Here is a 25,044-nt window from a genome sequence, read left to right as displayed (position 1 = left end):
AGCCCTCCAGTTTGCGATATAAAATGCCTTAGCTCATTTGAACGATCAATGAATATAAGTTTCACCTGCATACATTTTAATAGCAGTTAATGTTGGTACGAGTAGAGTAAGCAAAACACATTGAGCATAAAATCATACTTTTTTACTTGCCTCCTTGAGTACAGTGTTTCGAAAGTACTGCTCCAGCAAAAAAAAAAAAAAAAGGCCTGCTTCTATAGAATTTAAACAAAATGTTATTATCGGTACGTTCTAGCGGTTTTCGGCTCAGGCGGATAGTTATTTAGAGCCGAAAAGATCGAAAATTACAAAAATTAGGAGTATTAAAGGCTTGATAGCTTCCCGTCTGATCAACAAAACACATTCATATTTGACACACGGCTGTTACGTGATTATTTGGGTCAGCGTGCAAGATATTCTGAGCTGCACTTAGTAGTCCTTCAGTTTTAATTGCTCAAACTTGACTTGCATCGCGAGAACATGACCCACGATTGCCTGTCCACTCAGTACCTGACCTCCGTGGGTGGCGTTTCCGCGATGTCGGCTAGATTTGAACAACCAAAACTGAAGAGCTGCTATGTACAGCTCAAAGACATTTTGCACAACCAAAACTGAAGAGCTGCTATGTACAGCTCAAAGACATTTTGCACACTTAAGAAAATATGCAACTGCTACACATGCGCCAAATATGCACTTTTTGCCTATTGGATGAGAAGGTAATAAGCGTCTAATATGCATCATTTTTGCGGTGTTTGATCTTTTTATAGCGCCGGTTCTAACTCACTATCCACTGGAGCCAAAAACCGCTGCTAACGTACCGGGAATAAAGTTTCATTTAAATACTCCAGATGCAGCTATCTTTTTGATTTTGCAGTTTTTCAGAAACACTACACGAAGGAAGGAAAGTTGATGGAAGGTATTGTTTTATGCGCTACATTTTTTGGTCACAATGTATGTATCAATACCTATTGCTGTTAGAAATGCATACCTTTAAAATATATATACATTTTTCTTGCAAATGAGCTAAAACTTGTTTTTCTGTCATAAACGAAATAATAGCGATCGAGCAAACATTGTGAAAAATAGTCAGTGGCTGCGAGAACGTCGAATATCTGCCTTACAGTTGGTGAAGGAACGCGTCACTGGGTTTTCATCACTCCGCAGCAAGCAGCTATAATGTCAGAAGGGAAGATTCGAGCTAACAAGGGTAGTGCGGAAGTTAATAACACGACACTAGCGGCAATGAAATGAGGAACGGTGTTTGGTCATTACGTACGATCCACAAAGAAGTCAGACGAGCGAAATGACTGAAAATTGAAACGGTGCAATAAACAGCAGAAAAGCGACATAGCGAACGCTTAATGCAGGTAATTGCGTTCGTGTCTGAACAGTGCGACTATAATGAAATATTGGTAGCCACAGCTGCTTTCATTATTTGTTGCATGAACTTATTTCCTTAAAAAGTGATTATTTTGCGCTTGCCTCCTCGACTAGGCATTCGGTGTGTTTTCTTCGACAAACAATACATGAGGAGGAGCCAGCAACAGCTGTGGTCATGCGCAGCAGTTGATGGAAGAAAACTGAAAGCAAACCCGATCATGCAGTTACGAGACAGATACGGTACAGATAGAGGCAGCTGGGGTACGCAACCACCAAGTACAGAGTTACGGACAACCATGGGGAGAGGAGGTTGAAGGGGGCGGGGGGGGGGGGGGGGGAGTTCCTGTTTGGACTATGGATTTCTCCAAAATTTTTAGGGGGGAAAAAAAGGGGCGCCAAGGCGGTATACTCCCCCTTTTCAAAAAAAAAAATCGAGGTTTGCGCCCCCTTCCCCCATCCCCTCCCCCGTTTATTTTTTGAGTCCGACCCCGGCAAAAACGACGCGAAGTGAGAATTCTTCCGAGAATTCAGACGAAAAAAATGGGCAGCGTAATTCTGTTTGGTATTTATTTTATTTCTTAGCTTCATTGTGGTTACATTCCTAATTTCAATTTTTAACGCGTCACTTTGAGGTTGAAATGCTCAGTGTAACCGTGCTTTCAGGCATTACCTACTGAACACTGCATGCAGTTACTGTCTTAACATCGTGGCACGCACTGGAAGTTCGACAACTCGTTCACAGGGCGCCAACTTTTTGATAAATCATGAAAGTGTTGCATCAAGAAAACCAATCACGCTAATGCGTCTCGAGCAGTTCATTGGAAGAAGCGCGCCTCTTGAAACTGCGTGCAAACATGGTTGTAAGCTTAGGTCGAATGTTGCGAAAAGCAGTCACTTCATGCGTCAGTGAAACGTGAGGATGTGGCGAAGGAAAATTTTGTACTTTGGTAACGCTATATGGCGAAGCTCACTGTTACTCAACGGACCCTGAGCCGGCTCATCATTAGGGAGGCCTGGTTCCTGGTCAACGTCCTCCCTTATGCAATTTATACATTCTCTCAGAACTGCTTAGCTAGGTTTGAAAAAGAAGCAGGTGTATCGTTGAGTCCGCTAGGCTTTTTGTCTACGTGGGAGGAAGTTTAACAGAGAATATGTTACATGGTGTCCGTTGCTGCCAATCACGTAACTTTAAGCAAGAAAAAATGTGCTCATAGGCCAGGTTTACTGGTTACTTGCTAATTCTCCTGCAACCAAAGCAAATATTCTGAATAAGTTGTATAAATTGCGTTGCAAGATCTACGTCTCATAAACCCTCATAAAAGCGCATTCATTATTTCCCAGATATATGTGCGTTTGCTTTGCTCCGGTGGCCTCCAGAAGAAGTTCTTGCGTTTGTAATGCGAGTCACCTTCATCGTCATAATGATCTTAGTCTAGGAAAGTGTATTTTATTTGGTATGTTTGAAAGGAACAAGTTCCAAAAACTGCTTCGTGTTAGAAAGCAGTGAAAGCCACCCTGCCGCGTTTGTTCAGAACTCGTAGCGCACGGTAATAACTGCAAGGAATTAGGAATATGCATTAGTGTCCCAGTACTTAGCACGTTAAGCTCTCATTTACATTGTTGCGTAAAGAGCGAAACCCGATTCAATTTGAAAAAAAAAAAAACACGTTTTTTTTTTTTTTCAGATTACCATCCACATTTTGATATCCGCTACCCAAGCTGTGTGGCGCCTAACACTTTGAGCACAGCAGAAATCCAAGGTAGGTTCCAGTCGCTATCAGGATTTTTAAATAAGCACAGGAAAGTCCGCTATCTTTTCGAGTATCATGAAAACCCAGTTGACAGGCAATGAGCGTCGTGTCACCCGTCGTTATGAGCCAAATTTCTTTGGCAGGTTCCAAGAGGAGTGGCGCTGTCTCATCTCGACGGTCTTGCTTCGCCTTTGAGACGCAAGGCCGTGTGCACAGGCCTTTTTTTTGTGCGAACACGCTCGCAAGCCAAGGAGGTCTATAGCATTTATTTTTGATGAAAGTCAGTGCGGTGGACCAGAATCTCCCCTTTCGTTCCCTCAGTGACGCATGGCTCCTCATATGTAATCTAATAGAAGGCCGCCACACATCTAGCCCTCGTACGCTGCTTCCCTCTTGACTGGCGCTCACCCTCTGCACCCCTCCTCACCACTTTCTGATCGTGGATTCCCTCTCTTACGCTCCTTCTTCACACACAAATAACGCCATGAGTTCACCTGACAAGTACCTACAAATGTTAGTGTTGTAAATATCGCAGATGTGAACGTTGATCGGCAACTTACATCTCCTCCATATCTCCTCTAATCACGCTCTGGTATGCTGTGGTCACGTGAGAGCGTGTAGGGAAGCAGGAAAAAGAGAAAGAGAGACAGAAGGAAAGAGATGTTAGTGAGCGCTGAAGTGACCTGGTGCCGTTTTGACGTCACACGTTAGCGATAGTACGGCTAAAGGTGCTCTAAAGCCAGTGTCTAATCGTTATCTAACAAAAATAGCATAATGCTCGTTCGCTAGTAGAATTTACCTAAGGGAATAGAATGATAATAAAGCGGTTATTTTAAGGCAGAACTTTGTTGCGCTGCAGTTATTTTCTTTGGAACTTAGTTTTCAACGCTGCCGTAAAGCTATTTTACTGTGGAGAATGATTTTAAGTCCGTTGGGGAACATTTGTACCACTTTTAGTTCATACTTTCGGCTTTGCACAGCCATCTCGCAGTCACTGCATATTCCTTTGTAGCAGCGTGGACGTACTCAGGTAGATGTTTAAGATCACCTCTAAACGCCACCTTCAGATCAAAACTTTTAACTTCACCCAGCCATTTTCATTCATTTACTCTATTCACCCGTTATCTGAAGTCTTTGAAGAATACGAATTCAAAAGTATGCAAGTATGCCAGTCCGTTTCATGTTAATAATTTTGCTCTGACGGGTTATGAAGAAGAGAATTTTCAAAAATATTATATATGATTGCTGTCTGTAAAGGCTACATGAGGCCATCTGTTGAGCTGTTCGGTATTAGTAAAAGTGTAAGCTTCTACGAAATCCCGGTAGCTTTCACGTCTTGCCCATTTGTTGACATTTTCGTCAACTTTACAATATTAGTACAGTGAATGAGAGCTGGTTTAGTAAAGGATTCGCTTGGTGGCAGCTACGTTACGTCATCTTAGAAAGGCTCACATAAATGCCTTTCGATTCAGCAACAAATGCATTAAGAACTTCACGTAATGATTTCTATTCAAGACGTACGTAAATGCTAATAGGAGGAGTGAAGCTTGGTGCGCCCTAACCGCCCTGTTTGCTCGGAGCAGCGTTACTGCCAGAAAAAAAAACAAAAAAAAAACGTTGAAACAAAAACGTCAACTTTTGGGTGTGCAAAGTTCAGGTGAAGTTTTAGGAAGCCCTACTTAGTTTGTACTCTTTAAAATAAAAGAAAGTGTAGAACAGCAGGGAAGGCGCTAGAATGCGCACATGCAAGCGCGAAACTGCGAACCGAACCAGGCGGCAAGAATTGGTGGTCAAAAAATGGGAAGCAGAATGCTCAACGTACACAATGAGCTTTCGCGCAATGTTTCTCATGCTTCTGGGATAAAAAAACAACAAAAAAACATTATCATGGCTGGTGCACGAAACAAGTGTTTTTTGATGAGCGCCAAAGAACGTGCGGCACTCAGGATAGAAAAATAAAGTGCTGGAAGTTTAATAAAAGTAATTATAAAGGGACCCTCAGGTATGGTTTCGACAACAATTTTTTTCTCTACTTTTTAATCTGCGTGTAGCGCTACATTTTGTGTCAAAATGGCATCGGAACTACGCATTTTATTTTGCTTAATGTTCCAAGCTTTAATGCAACGCAGTTGTGGTGGCGCACCTCTTAGTACGGGAGGAAAGCTTGGCTGGCGTGAGGACCGCCTGTGGTCCGAAGTCCACGTTTTGTAGGCGCCTACAACAGATGTGTCATGTTTATTGGCCCAAGTCTTCATGCAAATAAAGTAGAAAGTGAGGGGATGCGCTTTCATGCACATTCTGGCAAGCGTTCGCTTGTAACAGAGGCGCACTCTACGACACGCCCGCCTAATTTCTTTCTGCTCGCATATATAATTGATAGTCGGAGTATGCTTATAGAGAGCACCTTTTTGATTATTGGTCAACCGCGTTACAGCGTCGAGGGCTGCGCTAGTAACGGGAACGGCTGTGAACTGTCCTCGCAGATGTAGATGGTTGCGTAAGGGAACAGAGGGGTCTACAACACAGCAGGCTGCACCGCATAGCAAGATAGGAAATAAGACTAAAGCTTTGTTACTTTCTTGGTGCTTTCACTGGACATTCAGGAATTTACTAAATGGGGCCGCTTTCAACAACCGCTACAGTATCTAGCAGCATCCTCGTACTACTGAATCCCTTTTCACTTTTACGCTTCCTTGATTGCAACTTAATGCGGCTTATAGCTGTCGGTCTTAACAGTATCAATCCTTTGTTGTATTTTATTGTACCAAGGGGCTCAATAAATAAAATGCAGCCGCAAATAAGCGTGAATCTAAATCGCAGAGCCTAGAACTACTGAAGGATCGCAGAACTAGTGATACGCAGAACTACTGAAGGATCGGCGCTGAACAAACAGTGCGGCAGCAAGGTAAGGTTACTTGCTTAATTCATCCCCGGGCGTCGCACCGACATCTCGGCTAGCTTCGGTCAGTAGCATTGCTTGTTTAATCCCCGAAGAGTCCAGAAACTCCCAAGGGTTCCGAACTCATTTATCATACATGTAGCATATAGCTGACGCAAGCACGAATGTCTGTGAAGAAAATCTGAAATATTCAATCTGGCTGGTGTTGTAGCGAAAAATTTCGGCCGCTAAGACTCTTGAATACATAAAAGCAAGACGAGGAATAGGATGGCTTGCTTGGTTTGTTTACAATATTCCCAAAACGGCGGAATTTGAAACTTGGTCGTTAAAGGCAAGTAAAAATGCAATGGCTGTTAAATAGCGTTTGTCGTTGCTAGCGCAGAAGCAAAGCAATCTACCCAGTCACTCAATTTTGACTTATAGAGATAAGAACAAATTGCAGTTTTCTACAAGTGAAACTGCCTAGACACTACAGATATTTTTTTTTTTTTTTTTCAGGAGTGTTGGTAAAACTCTCGAATCTCCATTTTCATAACGAATCAGCAATATGAAGCTTTAGAGGGAGAAGAATTTTGGACTTAGGGGTAATCCTTCTGAACTTTGTTATCCCGAAAAGAAACATGGAGAGAGTAAAAAAATGAGCTAAACATTAATTGTGGAAAGGAATGGGTATGCAAGTTATTTGGCTGTTAATATGAATAAAAGTACGAAGTTCAGGTGGTTTTGCTGTAATATAAGCAAAAACATTACAGCATATTCACTGGAAAAAAGTATTTATTTTGTGCATGCATTTCTATCCTATCGAAGGGGCTTAGTTACGCCGCTAACATATAGAGCTGGAAATGCTCTACAGACCACTAGAAGTTGAGCGCTTCTAGCCTGGCGCGAACATTTGCCGAACGCATTCCCAGTTCGTGCCTTTATTTTAAGCCAGGAGAATTCCACGCCAGCTCTTTTCAATCCAGGCAAGCCTCGACATCCCTTTGTTATACAAAGCACCAACTGCTCGTTTCACGAGAGCAATGGCATTCACAATGCGGACCGTTATGAAATCATTTTGAATAGCGCAAACAAGCGTGCTCAGGCAGCTACGAAACATCTCGGGCAGTAATGCTTAGCGTCGTTATGAAACTGAACTCTCAAATTTTGCGAGCTTTGGATTTGCACAGGCTCGACCGAGCATTCGTGAGGACTAGGAGGAAAGCTGCTGTCCGGATTTTGGTAGCAAAAACGTCAGGAGGAAGCTTCAATAGGTGAAATATTTTTCCAGTTTGTTCCGAGAGTGTAAGAGAAATTGAAAGAGGAAAAGGCGAAAGCAGCAAAAACAAGCCGCGACACGCGTAGGCAGACTTACCACATTAAGTAGATGGTGACAGCGACAAATATCACGAAAGCTGAGCCCACTGAGATCATGGCGTACATCCAGAAGCTGAATTCGTTGTCATCTGTAATGAGAAAGCAGGCAAAACAGGGAAAACAATAAATTAGCCAAGCCTGTCTCTATTGATATTTGCGCTTCGTTACATTTAACAGACAAGTATTTCTGCTGGTAGCAAAAACGCCGATGGATTAGGTATGCCTGTATCTGGATATTCGAGCGGCACCACACTGTAGAAATGCGTTTCCTTGTTTTTATTTCCATTCCCAATGCTTGCAACGGGCACTTGCGGCTATGTGCAGCATGCTGGCTTCATTAAGAGTAATGGCCTCAAGAAATCTCTGCCCAAGGCACCCGAGACAGGGGAGGACAGCTGAGGCAGCAGGCAAACAAAATAATCGCACAAATGGCGCATACACATACATGCAATGCTCTAACGATGCCTTTTGGATGATACGCTCAGGAACTATAGGCATCATTAAACAAACAGAAAAAAAGGCATTTATGATGCAATGAAACTGAATTTCTTGGCACTCGCGGATTCTCATTTGCATCTAGATGTGCTCCCAATCAACCGGGTGGAAAGAACCCGCTGCCTGTGCTCTGCACCACCGTCCATTTTCTTTCCTTTCCGTGATTAGCTTCTTCGTCCCTTCATGAAAGACGGTAAAAAAAGCAAAAAAGAGGACCTTTTCTATGGAAACGCGTAGTACCAATTTTGTTTTTGTTATTTTTTTTATGGTTATCTGGGTTGCTTTTTAACGAGGCGATTATGTCGTAATTACGAGCATATTTGGGCCCGCGAAAAATTTTGTTGTCTCAATAGAAAACACAGCGTGTCACAATGGGCGTCATAAAACTGTAATAAAGCACGGCACCGATTGCGTCTGCGTATATTTTCGCCTGCACGACTCGACAAAACGAATCAAAGGGAGAAAGAGCAAAATTTATTGACACAGCAGAACAACAGCTCTTGTGCAAGAGAGGCATTAGCGTCCTCGAAAAAAGAAATGTGCTACATAACACGCATGAAAGCACTGTATTCCTGTGCGCAGTGGTCGAGCAGTGTGTTGCGCAGGAAAGCTGCTCATCCATTGTTGAAATAACTAAACGCTAAACGTTTCTCAGCTCCGATAATCTAATATGTTACGCGGTGGCCCTGTTTGTTGCTGTGGCAAGCCGCGAGTTCAGCGACTTGCATCCACAGGATTGATGTCTGGTTTTGGGAAGCGAAGCTATTTGCTTTAAATCTAGAATTACTGCTAGTGACCGGAAAATATGAGCATAAAAGACTAACTTATGAGCTCACATGACGTCAAAGAGTAGCTATAGAGAAAAGAGCTTTAACAGGACAACATTATGATAATGTCAAACGGTAGCTAGACTTGTACGCGGCGGTGGGACTTATAATAAAAGCAATGGATCGGTGGATGTGAAGCCAGCGCGTTGAATTTGCATTTTGTAACGATCATTCCATAAGTGCCTATTTATTTAGTCGAGAAAGCGATGTTACACTAGGCACATCCTGACTTGCAGAGGCAACAAAACACTCGTGTCCGCATGAGAAAGTCAGCGGTCAGCACCGTCTTGAAAGAAGCCTCCGTCTTCGCGCTTGTTTCTTCACATTTTCTACTCTCTTTAAACAGTAAAAAAAATCCACCTCTGCGAATAACAGATTCACTGAACATCGCCACACACTTCGCAGCCTTGACAACCACTTCGCGGAGGCGGGAAATGCACGCGGATAAAATCCCACACAGCCAGCTTAACTCGCCTGGATTACTGTCCACCGAGACGGGCCAGGCCACCCTCGGGCGTCCGGTGACCAAACAAGGGAACAATGTCCCAAGCAAACATTCCTCCGCTCTTCTTGCCACCCCCCCCCACCCCCCCACCCCTTTTCCTCCCCGAAGTATGCACGGCGTGGAGGGCTTTGCCCTGGAGATAGCGCACGCCTCTCCAGTGCAGTGACCACGACAACAGCAGCAACAGGAGCAGGTCTTATGGGAAAGTCAGACAAGAAAGAAAAAAAGAGAGAGAAGATCAAAGCTAGTCGCAGTGTTTGTTCGCAGTGCCAGAAAAGCGAAGACCGGAAAAGGAAACAGTTCCTGTTGCTTTCGGACCCAGGGCTACAAGGGTTTTCCCGCAATAAGGGATAAAAGGAGTCCGCCATTTATCAGGCGGCAACCGAGTGCCACGGGTAGGGTACACGGGCAGAACGAGACGCGAGAGAAAGAGCCAGCGTGGAAAGGAGGCAAGTCTGGAAGGGGGAGAGAGAAAAGGGGAAAGGACAGAATGTATGCGTGGCTAACATTCTCGCGCCCAGGGCCGATAAATCTCCACATTCTCCGACTTGCCCGGGGCGGAGCAGGCAGCCCCGGCATTCAGTGCGAGCAGCGCGCCGCATGCCCCCGTCCCTGCCCACCCCCGGCACGTCGGACTCGTCCTTCGCTCGTCCGTCCGTCACTCTAGCGTTGCTTTTTTTTTCTTTCTTTTCGCGTTGCTATCTTTCCCTTTTGCCCCGTTTCCCTTCGAGCGTGTTTCCGCCTGGAGTGGGAAGGCAGTCGCCCTCGCGGTCTGGGATCCCCGTGGCCAGGAAAGGTTGCGCCAAACAGCGGCCAAGCCACTCGGCGCGAGAGAAGCCCAGGCCCCAATGCCGCCCGAGGGAGACATTTGGGCGGAACGCGCCGTAACTCGCGCGCTCACCGCGTATAACGAATAAGCTGGGGGTCTCGTCCGCGCGCGCTCGTGACAGGATAAACGGCCGAGAGCTGCTCCTCCGTTTTCCGGGCTCCGGTCGAGAGTCGACGGGGCAGGGCGCGCCGTGCGCGAGACCGCTGGAGCCGGCGAAGCCGAACGTAATCGAATTTGGCCGCCGCTTCACGCTGACAGATCTGGGAGCGCCACCATGTTAGCTACAGGAGCGCCTTGTGCTGTCAAAATAGTGAATGAGAGGAAAAATAATCACCTTACGCGATTCTTGGTGGAATGTTTGAATGCGTGAGCATTCAAATGTTTGTTGTATCCAATGTTGACACACTAAAGTTCTTTATACCCGGGGTCAACACACTGAGTTCGTTACGTTCCAAATCCAGCCACTAAATGTCGTTATATCCAGAGTGCCATGCTAAGGTTCGTAACACCCGAAGATGCATGATAATTTCGTATAGGTGGTATACTAAGTTCGTTCGTAGCCTGGTGACAGTTTGCCACCTGCCGCTGACTACGCTCCGCTGACTGCCGCCGCGAAAATTTACGAAATTTCTATGCGAATAAAACTTTCCTTGGAGAGCCTCTCTTTCCGACCAGGTATCAAGATCACCTTAGCAAACAGCATTTATTTTTATTTTCGCTTGTACGTCAGCTCTGCATTAAAACTAAGTTCCAAGCTTAGTACGACTGGAGAAATCCAGTGAGAACTGCACAACGGTTCAGCTTTGCATGCGCTTTACTTAATGCACACAGCGTTGCACACAATATATCGAGGGCAGACATGTATACTGTTGCGGGTGCACTCTTAACTAGTTCTTCGTAGGCGCCGTCAACCATCATTCGTAATTGAGTTCTGAGCTCTCGCTTTGTAAATCGCCCCAAACTAGTAGACTTTGCGATAAATTGTTGCTGGTTTCAAGCTCGTTGCTTAAACAACCACATCCTTGTCTGCAGCTGGAGCTTTACGCCTCATGAATACGTCCACTGTTGTAGAAATAGGTAGCTTAACCACATGTTGGAAAATAATGAACCGGCAGCCTGCGGAAGGAAAGTGCAACAATCTCCTGGATCGCGCGCTCAGCGACGCAACCTGCCGGTTTTTGACGGTATGTATTAAATGCATGCCGGGCATCGATCGCAGTCTACTGGAGGTTCAGCAGCAACTCGAACACAAAAGCGGCCAAGCTGCTTTCGAAAACGTACAAACTGCACCGTTCCTGACTTTGCCTTCAGTGCGCACTCGCGTAGAAAATAAAGTGTGACACGAACAGGACCGACTAGGCAAGGCGAGCTGCATATCCTGTACGGCTCAGAAAATTTTCTTCACCAAGCTCTCCTTAGATGTCAAACCCGATTTGAATGAGCCGTTCGCGCACGAAGCGTTTTCCGTCTGTGAACTGCATTTGTTTCGCTCGCTATTCTTCTGTGAAGTTGACGTACAGTTCGGGAGAAGCAGCCGTCTTTTATTGGGCCGTTTCTTGTCGGCTTTCAACGGGACTATGCTAATATCTTTCTATACCAGCTCACGCCTGGGAGCACCACCGCCTGAAATTATCATATTCAAGTTGTCTCATTACGCTCATATCTCGCTGGTAGGTATCGCTTGTATATAATACAATGGCAGCGCTATACGGCTGCTTTTGTATGCACGCATATCAGCTTTTTACAGCGAACGCGCAGTGGCCGCATACACAGGAATAAAACGCCAACTCCCGTGAGTACAATGCTTGCAGAGAAAATTTATTTACTGTTGTATTTGAGAGGATAATTCACCTTGTTTGTAGTGTACAAGAAACAGGCAAATCCTGTCATGTACTGCGTGAAACGAGAATTTTATACGTCCCATTTCTATCAAGAGAATGGGGGCCTTCTTGTCTTGCCTGACAATATGCATTTTTCAAGTTCTGTTTCTATTGCCCTGCCACGCGATTTGCCGTCGCCTCACCAGCAAAAGTCCTGTATACAGACTTTTAAACTGGTCGAAAGGAATGCCGAAGTGTCTCCTCTGTGGGCTGTTGAAAACCGGTTCCGCGGTCGCTAACGCTGTACTATAGCGTCGATGCACATAACAGCCCTGCCAGGAATGTGACGACGCCTATGGATTCGTTACTGTGAAGGCCTATACTCATTACATCGAAGCAGGTGTACCTGCTCTGCTCGTCGCTGGAGAGAACATCTTTCATTTAATCGGTCTGAATGCATAAAAATGGCCGTATGCCATTCTATCAAATAATTAACACGATAATTTTCTCACAACTGATCCTTATTTGTACACAAGCGCTGCGAAAATGTATCTTTGTTTTATTTGTGCATATTGCCTCATGACCTGAGGCACTATACGCTGTAGCCTACTTGGGCGTCATTTCACTGAAGTTGCAGAGCGTTGCAGCAGAAACTGCAGCCTACTTCGACGATTTATTTTCTCACAAGCCGAGCAGCTACTGACAATAACGTCGTCTCGCATGGACTACTTTGCGGCGGCCCACATGCACGCGAGGAGGGCACGAGACCATTTCAGTGTTGTATTAAAACTACTGGTGGCTTACGTTGTCATGGACTTACTCGCACGCATATGTTTCAGTGGTTCGTACTCTGATCTATGCTTTGTCATTATGCGGACTTTGTTTTTCCAGCTTGGAAATTTTGCCTGCAGAGGGGAAAAAAAGTATATTTATTCATGCTATCAAACTAAAAGTTATTAAATTTGTACTCGGTTTTTAAACGATGGATATAATTTTTGCTAACATTGAGTTCGTTCAGGTTGCCCTCAATACTTTCAGAAGGTCGCAGAAAAGGACGCGAGCTACCTATTCCAAAAGAAGGCTCTTCTTCCGATTTTACCGCATTATACTGGCAAAAACTAAAAATGAACCCCATTAAAGACTGTCAGGAAACCTGTGCGTATCTTCATATGATGCATAAACCTATATTCACTGAGCAAACAAAGATCAGGGAGCCCAACTTGCTGAGTAATAAAATGGTTTATTAGCTAAATCACCCATTGGAGAAACACTGATTTCCGTGGCAATTTGACGAGTATGTACAGCATGGGTTGATTTCAGAAAGAAATGATGGAGCGTGAGAGACGACCCTCATGTGCCTAAACTCCTGCTCCCCAGGTTGATAATTTTTGTCCAGGAGACATTCACGGACCTTCGGTCCTGCTGCTCTTTCCGAGGTTTACTCAGTTCTACTGTTTGAGTAGGAGGAATAACCCAAGGATCACCGCCATCCAATTAGCGCACAATTCCTTAACCATACACGCTGCGAAGAAATCCTAGTATATGCTGCATAAACATCAGCTCCAGCGTTGTATCAGGACATGGCGAAATGTGCGCTGCTGAGGGAAGGCGCCAGCTCGACCAGGAAACTACGACACATCCCGAGGAATGGCCACGACGGGAAATGTCCGTCGTTTCCCCACTCACCTCGCCGCCGTTACTATCCAAGTCAGGACGTTGCGTGACGTCAGCCCGGGGCCCAGACCTCGTCCGAGTCAGAAGTCGTTACGAACAGCCATTTCAGAAGTTGAGCCATTTGAGAATGAGGTTACAATTTCCGGCAAGCACAGCGTTCGGTGCTGCCTCGTCGTGCCTCGGGCCACAGGGTCGATGGGATCATAAAAACCTCGTTTCAAATGGCCCTCCCTACGAGATGGCCAATACCCACGGTTCGCTAGCCGCGGCACTGAAGGCCGAGATTTCTAGTGCATGTTTTCTTTCTTGCTTCCGTTTTTCTGTGCTCTAATCGAGATTGGGAATAACTCAGGGAATAACGCAATATAAACATAATAGCATTTGGCGGGTTGTTGCTGTTGACGGCCTCCCCTTTTATTTCCTTGCTTATATTTTTTCTCCCTTTATTGCTCACTCACTTATGAAGGTTCTGAAGAAAGGCTTCATCCTTATTTCCGTTTGTCGCTGCTTTTTGGGTGCATGCCTGGGAAAAAAAAGATAAACAGATAATAAAGGATAACGCTGTTATACAGCTCAAAGCAACATTGCCTTTTGTTGAATGAGCTTCAGTTGGCGCTATTCTTGACTGTCGGGCATATAAAGCCCTATACGTCACATCTAGAAGCTCCTTTTTTTTTTGCCAGTGATTCTGAGGAAAAAGGAAACGTAATAAACACCTGATAACGCCAGCTATTGTGCTGGCTATTCACTTCAGGAATTGCTGTATATCATTTACGTTAGGAGCGCAGCGGCGTAAAGGATTTGATCTGTGAACGGAATGAAAAGAAAATGCGTGCAACAGTAATTGTGACGAAAATTGAAGAATCGTAGGATATTTAGGACGTCCGCCGCATCCTAGATTCTTGCTCTGTATTCGTGCTAACACACTGCGCCAGATAGCTTTCTTGAGTCCTCCTTATTGATCTTAGTCAGGCCCCATTTCTGGCAGCACCCAACGCACTGACTCCAACACTCTGCATGCTTATAGTTTTAAGTTTCGTGCGCTGCGCCTTTTCATACCTATCATTAAAAATTTGTGAACTCCGTTAACTTATAATCTGGCGTGATTATAGCTTAATTTCACGGAGTTCAACGTACCAAATCGACTCAGACTATGAAAACGCATCGTGAAGGGCTCCAAATAATCTCGACCACGTCAGGTTCTTAAACGTGCGCTGACATAGCACAGTACAGGGACCTCTAACATTTCGCTGCCATCTAAAAGCGATCACCGTGTCTTTCGGGTCAACAGCCGAGCAACATAAACACAGAGCCACCGAGGAAGTAGAATATGTGGCAAAAATGCACGGATTGACGAAAGAACATACGGACAAAGTGCTGATGAGGCCAAGCGCTCTAAGCAGCGGCGCGTAGAAGCCAGGAACTGTGTAAAAAGATAGCGGTAGTAATCTAGAAGAAAGCTTAGGACGAAATCTAGTGAGTGGTAAGTTCTTTACCTTAAAAGCCCTGATTCAGATAGACCTAAGAGCACCATGTGCCGATGTAAACGAAGCCCCCCTAGTGCCATCGTATTCCACGTTATGCTCTTTTGCACCGGTACCCCAAAGCTGTGGTTGAGTCACCATGGTGTCGGCCTGCTGAGCCCGTATTCGCGGGTTTGAACACGGCCACGCCGGCTATATTTCGATATAAGCATAATGCAAAAACATCCGCTTATTGAGATTTCAGTGGAGACTGAATAACACCGGGCCTCATGCACTCGTCGTAGCCAAGTTAACTGAGGCGGGCCACATGTGGTTTCAGCAGAGCACGCAAGCTCGTGCCTAAAGACTCAGGTAGGCGGGGGGAAACGGACTACGGGTGCGGCCAAAGAACACTCGATTCTCTCGCTAGGCTGTGCGTTGCGACGCAGCTATTTACACAGCAGACGTTTTTTTTTATTGCGAAAGCAATACTGCTCATAGTTTTAGCCCTTCAGCGTAGCGCGGCGGTGGACACGTTTGACCTTTAGCGTGACCTTAGACGTGACGTCATACTAGCTGCGAAAAACCAGGGCCCCAGCTCGGCTCGTCAGTGTAGAGCGGTGGTAGACACGGCGGGCGGTGATCCTCTCGCTTCTCCCACTAGAGGCGCTGCGGTAGGAGTGACGTCACACCATCTGTGGAAGAGAAGGGCCCCAACTCGTGCCGTCGGCGGAGAGCGGCGGTAGACACGGCGGGCAGTGAGCCTCTCGCTTCTCCCGCTAGGAGCGCTGCGGTCGGAGTGACGTCATACCAGTTGCATAAACAGAGCTCCAGCTCGTGCCGTCGGATGCCGTCGGCGCAGAGCGGCGGTAGACACGGCCGATGCGGGCTGAAGAAACGGATGAAGTTGCTTTTGCAATTTCCAGGTTTAACCAAGCTGAGCCTCTGCCAATTTTTTTTTAATGCGATGTTGATTGCCTCAGGGCATAAAACGGTATGTAATAATAGATGAGGATGCCTAAATAAATGAGAAAAGGTTTGCTGGTCGAATGAAATCGAGCAGTGAACGATGATGAGGTCCTTGTGTCCAAGCGGTGTATGAAGCACTATTGTCGGGCGACACAGCAGACTTAATCCTAGGTTGCCTATACACCTGTCAATTATAAGTTCAGGAAACCTAGTGCACGAGTAAAGAGAACAAAGGTATGTTTGTCCCGACACTTAGCAGGACTGCGCGGAGTGAGAACGAAGGAAAACAACAAAAAAATCCACGAGTGTAAGAGACACAGGCACAACAAACTCCGAATGTGCTCGTCGACCGAAAAGCTCCTGGTCCGGGTCTAATGCGACTGATGAAAGGCGGACACTGACGCTCCTGTCGGCATTCACGCTTCGCTCTCTGGCTAATTCAAGCTCATTTAATCTCAGTGGAGCCATGCAGCGTTCTGTGAACTATTCTAGCATGTGCTACTCGCTTGCTGAAAGGATAAGTCAGTTTGCAAGCAAGAACGATTGCTTAGCTCTCTGCACCTTATTTGGCAGCTCTATCGTTGGCCAACCGGCGATATCCTACAGGCATGTGGCACTAGCGATTAGTGCTATCAGCGAGCGGCGTGCTTATACTCTGCCTGATTAGCTTGCTAATGCACCGTCTCCCTTAGCAATGCACAGTTCAGGCGAGACGAAGTGCGAAGGGGCGTGCTGCTTTCGATCGAAGCAGCGTACGCTTTCCGCTCGATGACCTTTCACAAAACGCCTGCTTGGCAGGATGCATTCACGAATGCGGCTTTGTCGCAAGTTTTCCGGAAAGCAAGCAGCGGTCTTCTATACCGTCTGAAAGGAGATGTGCATAAAAAAAAGTAAGTAGGATGACTAACGCTGTAAGACGAGACTGCACAGCCAGCTGGCAGCAAAGAAAGATCTCTGCGCCGCATGGTCATATCTTCTGCTTCTTTATGTTTATCTCGCCTTGGTCATACTAAAAGGAGCCATAGGCACGTGATGCTTACGGTTCCCAACGAAAAGCTGTCCTTATGCACTCTGCCTGAACGATGTAGTAGTTCTGTGTGAGCGAGAAACCGCCGTTGCAGAAACTGAAAGCAAGTGGTGTATACTTAAAGTCTATGTGGTCATAGGTCTCGCATTGAGCTATAGGTACTTCTGGCTATTCAGTATCTTTGCGTGTTAGACATTTTATGCAGATTATTGAGGGCACGATAATAAAGCAAGCTGAAAAATGCAGAACAAGCTCTAAATGTACGGTCAAACGACAGGAGTCTAAAAGAGGTTTCGATGTCACGCATTAGCAAACTGCACAAGCAGAATGAACATGGAGCCAGAACTGTAAAGTTAAGTAAGGCTGGAACGACTGTTTTAACTAGTAGCAACTAGAGAAGTCAAGTTTCCGATGCAGCCTTTATGCATGTTGGCAGCGCAAAATATTTGCTGAACGTGCAACGAGGGGCCGACACGCAACGAAGATGAAAGTGATTACTGAAAGCTGGAAGGTGAACCCAAGACAAGTTATTTTACGAGGAACTACCGGGAGAATAAATAAAAAGAATATATTTCATGCGCATTTAATAATTTGAGGGATAGCACACAAGATCAGAGCCCGGAAGGTTTATCTTGTGGAGAAGCGAACTGACCCAAGCTGCATGGGTGGAATACAGAAATACTGTAACAGGCCAAAAACTTTTCAAGAGAACTTGCAGTACAATCACGGCTTAAGCGGAGGAAGAGCTGTCTGTTTACAGAGCACAAGAACTTGCGCTTCGTCTTAGTCATTTTTTATTTTGCTAGGGCAAGAAGTTTAAGAATTAGAAGATACCGGCGCAATCTAAAATAATAATTAAACAACTTGTGTACCGACCATTAATTAGGCAAATAGCCCAGCTGCCTCTCCTTCCTATCGCATCACAAAATTCCGTGATTATTCTCTGCAAGCTCTCTAGATTGAAACGCAAGCCGCTCTATTTTGGTATGCCTTTTGCTGACACAGCCTTTGAACGATTGCAAACTGCATACGCATGCGCAATAGTTTGCGTGGGAGAAAGCTAATTAAACCTTGTCTTATTATTTCATAAAAAAGCCCTGCAAAAGGGCTTTTGTTTTTTTGTGTCGTCCTTAAAATATTCAGCCAAACTTAGCGCTTTTACGAAAGTAAGGAAGGGCAAAGCTTTTGAGAAAAAAAAAAAACTGCGAGCTTATTAAAGCGCACTTCATTCCTTTCTCGAGCACCTGCGTCATCACGGAATTTAGTAACAGATGACGCCACCTTCGCGCTTTACTCGAATGAGTTCCTCAATGTATTCGCTGTTTGCCACGAGGCTCTCGCCAGGACGAGAGCCTTTCGTCTATGTCATGGGAGAAGCAATTCTTAAAAAAAAAAAAAAAGCAAAGTAGTTCTTTTGACGCGTCGAGGAACACGGTTGAGCACGAAGTGAAAGTTTTTGCAAGCGCTGAAGTTCTGCTGCGCCGTTTTTTTTTCTTAACTGCGCGCAAGTAAAAAAAAATGAAGAAAAAGCGTAATGACTAAGACGGGCTCATGACGTTGGACGCACTACAGTGCTTTGGCTTAGACGGGGTGGCAGCTATAGCATAAGAGCAACCTTGACACGATGCAATATCATGTTTCAAGTGACTCGGCTTCCTGTTCTTTTTTCCCTCGAGGGAATGAAGTACCTTAGAATGTGGTGTTCTTTTGACGTAACGGCGCCAATAGCGGCGGGTCTGAGCATACAAAAAAAAAAAAAAATTATTGGCTCAACTCGTGCCACTCCTCTGTCCTTTCTCCACTCTCGCAGCTTGCGTCTATTAATCTAAAACTACGTTCTTGTAGTATTGCATTACACCTAAGCAATAGAAACTTTCATTTTGGCGATGTCTTAAATACTAATAATCACTAGGCAAAAAAAAAAAAAATCGTTCACGGCGAGGGCAACGGAGTACATGTGGTCATTTTTAAACACTAGTACATATAGTAGTTCCATAAAAAAAGAAGTGTGAATCTCACATTCTCAACGACACAGAACTAAGTATTGGGTTAGATCATGGAGCCTTTATGATTGTTTGCAAATTTAGCAGGAATATAAAATAACCCCTGGAAGTGATACCTGGTGGCGTTACTGCTTTGGGACATAGTGGTATTTCTAATGTGAGCACTGCATGCAAGCTCTCTGGAAAGCCTATCAAGAGCGTTCGATGTCACCTCAACGCCAGGCTTTACAGCTTGAACACTTGTCGCCATTTATGATCTATTATCAGATCAAGAAGACAAATAATCGAGATTTCAAGAGGGAAACAAGAAAGTTCAATGCAGACAACTTTCGCAATGTGTGAATCATGAAATCACTTTGCGGTTATACAACCATGAGAAATGTTCATTGAGATGTTTCTTTTCAGCACTGGAGCTACTTTTTTAAACATCGAGTGTCCACATCAAAGTTTGTCCGCTCTAGAAAGCATTTTGTTTCGACATGCTGTGGCTGCAATACATTGTACCACCGGCCCATTTCTCTCCGTACGCGGTCGTAAAATGAGGGCAGCGGCTTTGCCTCTCTCCGCCCCCCCCCTCCCCCCCCTTCCCTCCCCTTCCCTCCTCCCCATTAACAGGTCATACTTTCCGCCATGGCCTGTGGCTGTTTCTCAAGATGTTGTTTCAAGAGATGAAAGAGTATTGAACAGTACGCGATCTGCATCATGCAAAGAGGTCGACAGCTCAGTACGCCGTCTGCGTCGTTAACAAGCAACCTAGTTTTTTAGGAAGGAAGTTCATTGCCGAGGATGCGGTTGCGAGCTACTTGGAAAGACGGCATTCCTAGCTCTCATTCGAATGCAACATCTCTTAATTCTGTCACTTAATTCAGAAGTTATATCCAGGAGAGAAACATTCTTTAGTCACACCCCTATAGATGGCAGTGCTCGCTTGGGGCCTTGTTGCCTGTAATTAAATTCCCCCATAGATGACAGTGTCTTCTGTAACGTACGCTTTCTTGAAGCCTGATTAACGGGGGTGGCTAGAAACGGCCTTCGATATTAAAAAATTCCTGGAGGTCTCAGTATCTTTTTATTTTCTTTCTTCGACTATAATAGGTGGTTCGCGAACGCCTAAAACATGCATATGAGTAAAGAAACAAGAGAAGAGTAGAATAGAATTGCCGCGCTTGCGGATCGCAATTTAGGTTGTAAACAACGTGTCAAGCACCTAAAGTACGACATGGATAGATAGTTTTAACTAAGGCATGTCATGAGAACGCTTTTTGTGCTGACTTCACTTCGGCCCTTGAACTTTCTATGCTTATATGGTAAACTTTGCGAGTGGGAGGCGCGGCAGATTTAAGAAGTACGTTGTTGTCAGGCGCTCACGACGCAACCGCATAGGCAGTCTGATGGCTCAACCCCTTAGCTTCCGCTGCACAGCAACAGAAAGTTCTATAGGGCGTATATTCACTGGAGCTGTCACTTGTGAAACATCTTAAAGATCACTTAAGAGTCTTCGCTTTATGGATATTGCTGTGGTCATCTCTTAGATGAGAGCCTACACGGCATGGGCGTAAGTACGAAGTGCGCGAGAGCATATTTCTTTGAAACGAGGACACTAGATTCAAAGGAAGGGACTACTGTTATACTGTAATTCATATCACATTTGCCTCGAACATGTATATACATGATGTGGTTCTCATACCCAAGAAATTTTTCGCAACTTTACTATTGCAGAGAATCGAAGTTGCTAGAATCAGCGGATGTACAACGCTAACCGAACCTCTGTCATATCACGTTAGAGCGCTCAGCAACGCGGCCTTCGATCCCGTTTGCGACTGCGAGCAAGGAGAAAGAAACAAGTTAGATGTCCCTATCTGAACGGGAAGTTTAATAATAAACAGCATTTTGCTGAAGACGACATGGCGTGCGCGCTGAAAAGGCCGAGCGATCATTCTATTGCTGCTCTAAAGGTGGCGTGGGTACCAGCATACCCACGATGAGAAATTTTTTATTGCACTCGTTCGGGAACTTTCGGTGTCATATATTCGAAATTTAGTTTTTTTTAAAACGAGAAATAATCTAAGAATGTTTTCGAAGCCTTCCCGGGAGACCAGAGATGAGGCACTGCTCCTATAGCGTTCTTAAAAATGTCGACAGCGCTGTTTCTTATATTACAGTGGTTATTTACATGCATAAAATACCCGCGCTCACTGAATTTCCCGCCTGAAATTCAGCGTTATATAAGAATAATGACCGCCTGGGTTTCCAGCTACATTCGAGCTGCCTTCCACGGCGTTAATATTTCATGCCGGTCACGCTGCCGCACGCCGTTTCTTTTCGAATAATTGAAAGGACCAGCAGCGCGCTGCATGCCTTGCTAAACGATCGCCAGTCTTTTTAATGCCACCATTTTCTTTTATTCACGATAAGACCCTACGCATTTTTGTTTTTTAGTGTTGGCTAGCCATTAGGGATGACCTTGCTAGCAGATTCAGACCTCGTAAGATAAAGGCAAGAGCAAACACCGTATTTACAGATCCGCACAAACCGCGGTGGCCCCATCAGTCAAGGCCAGTAATGGTTCCGGGAGACATTCTAAGGCAGCGCTTTTGCTTTCTGTTCGTGGTTGTTTATATTTTTAATTTTCTGAAGTTCTCAAATTTTGCAGAGCTTGTGTAACGCCCGACATTCTGAAAAAACGTTGATGATCTGCGGCGTAATTAGCAGTCACAATAACTATCGCTTTAATGGGCTAATATAAATGCAGGCTATTCATGAAGCAATTGTCCCTTAGTATGGAATGAATATGTGTGGCGGTGACAATTTTCCACTGTCTTTGCAAGACGTCCATGGGACTGTCCAAGCGACGTACAGTCGGGGACAAAAGTCTCCGGACCACGTGTTCCTCAAACGAAGCTTGTAGCTCAACTATCAGACAGCGGCTGGAGACCGCACTTGTGGAGATGAAAGAACAAAAAACTAACTTTTACCTCCACAAGTGTGGTCCCCAGCTGCCAAATAATAGCAGGGCTATCGGCTTCCTTAGAGGAACACGTGGTCCGGAGACATTTGTCCCCGACTGTACTTAGCTACAACCAAACGTTCATTATTAACAGCTTATTAAAGCAAAACAATAGGCTGAGCTCCCAGACAGACAGATCGAAGTGGGTAGACCGGGAGCCAATAGTCAAGTCAAGCTTATTGTACTTTGCTTTCAATATTTTCCTCCATCAAACATTTCTCTTCGGGAGTGTTCTGAAGACTTATCAAGGCTCACTAAACCGATTCGTGAAATTCTCGTTTCATCAAGTAAAAGGAAAACCTAGCTTGCTCTAGCGGAAGAAGTAGTGAAAATAAAGCAATGTTTAACCCGCGGAAGAAACCACGCCAGGGCGTATATTGCTTTTGGCGACATTTAGCGGCTTCTCATTGAACCGCCACCCACAAAAAGACGGACGAAAGGAAAGAGAAGCTCCTCAAAGCAGCCTTCATGCGCAGTGTATAAAGGAAAAGCGGTGAGGAGAAAAAAAATATTAAAGGCGTACGTTGGAGCAAAGACGGGGCATCGACGAGACTTGAGAGAGACAAAAGGATTGAATCCCGCACGGGACGTCAACGATAAGGGGAAGACGGGGATGGGCATGACGTTCGAGTGGCCGGGCGTAATAGATGGCTTCTTGGAAGAAACCCTGCACTGAAACGGGCAGGGAAATATTTGCTCGGCTCCCTTAGACCAAGTGCGGTAAGAGTCAGACCGTCTCCTTCATTCTGCTCGCGTCGGGAGAGGGGATAGGGCGTAATGGAAGAAAAAAACATGAGCGAAAGCGAGGGAGGCATGCGGGATAGAAGAAAGAGCGCTAGCAAAAAAGCTTATTTGACAGAAAGGGGCGGAGGGGCTAGGCGGATGCACCCGCCGCTGGCGCTTCGCGCTCGAGCGGTGTCGCGTCGACCACCGACCGGCCGCGTCATGCCCCCTTGGTTGCGCCGAGAAAGGCTGACCGCTAAAGACTCGCTTCGGCAACTCTGGTCCTCGTTTTTTTTTTTTTCGGGGCAACCATCTACAACGCAGACCAGCGGGGTTTTTCTGCATCGATTGCTCGGAAGAAACGCTTGGATGGGCGGCCATGCACTTCGCTTTGCAGCTCTGGAGACGCAAGTTCGCGCAGCGAATTTTTCCAATAAATTCGAGGAAGCCGATGAATGTGATGAGGATCAGAATAATAAAATACCACAAGAAAGCAGCCAGCCGCAAGTGTGGACGAGGCTATAGAAGACCAAACAAGTTGGATGCCCCTCTAGCGACGGCACTGAAGTGAGATTAGGGCAAGCAGGCGGAAACGACGGACAACGACCCCGTAGTAGAGCCATCGGCGAATGTTGCTTTACCGGCCGAGAAAGTTCGACAGGCAAAGGGTGCGGGCCTAATGCAAGAGTACAAGGGACAAAAAAAAATAAGGATGGATAGAAGAGAGATGAGTCTGTTTAATCAGCCCGTTCCTGCGCAGAAACGGAGGAGTGGATGTGCAGCCCTGAAAGAGGCCTGTTTGCTGACCGGCGAGTCGACGAGACGCTTTCCACTTGACCCTGAATCGCACGCCCCTTCGTCTTGATGACAGAGCGGAATGGATAGCCGGGGGCCATCCCCGGTCTATTCAGTCTGGCAACCCTCTGAGAGCGGTTCGTTGGAGGGGAAACATGTCGGCCGGTGGCAGACGCGAGATGAGATGCAGGTGTCAAGGGCGGAGAATGACCCTTCGTGCTGATTCTCTAGTTGACGGTCGCTAAAGAAGACGCGTGTCAGTAAAACGGGTGCAGATGAGTAGAAGCTAAACTGTCGGGGAAATATTAGCGGGCCAGAGGAATGTCGACATTGCCTGAGCAGAAGAGCGCGTGACAAGATGACCTATACGAACGGCATACCTCCAGAGATCGGTGTTTTGCAAGACAGAAAAGCGTAGAAAGAGAATAGGAATATTTTGTGCTGGCGAACGAAACACTCCCAACAACCGAGGCCTTTTTCGAGTTTCATTTTACAAGTGGTGCAAGAGGCGTGTTTAGCGTAAGCTGGCTTGAAATCCTCTCCTTACTGCTCTAAACGACGCAGTTTACAGGCTAGTGGGGAAATACTTTGCACACGCGGCTGTCCATATACCGGCACGCACCAAGTTATTCTCCTTTTCTTTTACTCCTGCAGTGCTCTTAGCGCGTCTGATGATGATGATTGTGATGATGGCGGTGATACGTATGCCTGCGCCCATTTTTTTCTACTTGCTTCTCTTCTTGGCTGTGCATGCGATACGTGATCTTTTATTTCAAAGTGAATTTTTCTTGCACTGTGCTTTGCTGGGTCGTATGGAAAAAGAACGCGAATGACTAAGAAGGATAAAATGGGAGCGATCTTGTAAAGTAAGCGTTTGAAAATAATAAGCACGAATGAGCATGACTTGCAACGCACTTAGATTACGTTCATCTTCGAGCACAGCCTCTCTCCATGCCACACGAGTCAATTATGGCATTTTTGCAGGAAATAAATTGAACCCATGAAGGTAGAAATTTGCCGCAATGTGTTCATGCATTGTCTCGCCGCTTCTGCGCCATTCGTTCGGAATGTCGGCTTTCATTACGAAATGCGAAGATCCTCTAGCGCCCGCCCCCTCTGAGCTCCACGGACGTGTTCAAAGACGAGGAACGTTGGAAGCGGCCTCGTAACGCTACGCTTGTTCTTGACACCCGGGTGTGATTCTGCGCCGTTACAAGAAAATTTAGCCAAGCGTATAGAGAACACGGTCGCTGAGCTACAGCTCCTTTCTTCGTGATTACATGGCGTCATATGGCGTTCGGCTTTCTTGCGAGAGTCGTGTGAGATGTTCCTAAGTGTACAAGAAAGAGTACAAGGCGCTTTATGCCTGACGCAGGCGGCCTACAAGGGCGCTTGTTGAACGCAGCGTAAACTTTGAGAACCTTAGCCATGTGTGCGTACCTCTGTCGGTCTTGGGTTAGCCGTTGGGGCAGGCAAGAGAAGCTGATATTACTGGCGGTTCCGCGATGAGGCCAGTTAAGCTGC

The 25,044-nt window shown here is 45.8% G+C and overlaps 1 protein-coding gene across 10 annotated transcripts in view; it reads right to left on the bottom strand.

Annotated features, from left to right (window-relative positions):
- Window positions 1-25,044, bottom strand: part of LOC149340280 (thrombospondin type-1 domain-containing protein 7A-like) — a 360,309-nt gene that overhangs the window by 3,428 nt on the left and 331,837 nt on the right. For 6 of the 10 annotated variants that reach the window (XM_089549023.1, XM_089549024.1, XM_089549025.1 and 3 more), the window contains 2 exons: window positions 7,382-7,472; window positions 5,272-5,343 (listed from right to left, as the gene is read on the bottom strand). In XM_089549023.1, coding sequence (XP_089405149.1) covers window positions 5,272-5,343; window positions 7,382-7,472 — 163 coding nt within the window. Of the gene's footprint in view, window positions 1-3,688; window positions 3,726-5,271; window positions 5,344-7,381; window positions 7,473-14,006; window positions 14,057-25,044 lie in introns of those variants that run through there. The other 4 variants (XM_089549021.1, XM_089549026.1, XM_089549019.1 and 1 more) reach the window with 4 other exon arrangements.

The sequence above is a fragment of the Amblyomma mixtum genome, chromosome 6, assembly GCF_055824585.1.
Source record: "Amblyomma mixtum isolate Tamu chromosome 6, ASM5582458v1, whole genome shotgun sequence".
Classification (NCBI taxonomy): domain Eukaryota; kingdom Metazoa; phylum Arthropoda; class Arachnida; order Ixodida; family Ixodidae; genus Amblyomma; species Amblyomma mixtum.
Note: the sequence above shows the minus strand (reverse complement) of the source record. Positions and strands in the feature narration are given on the sequence as shown.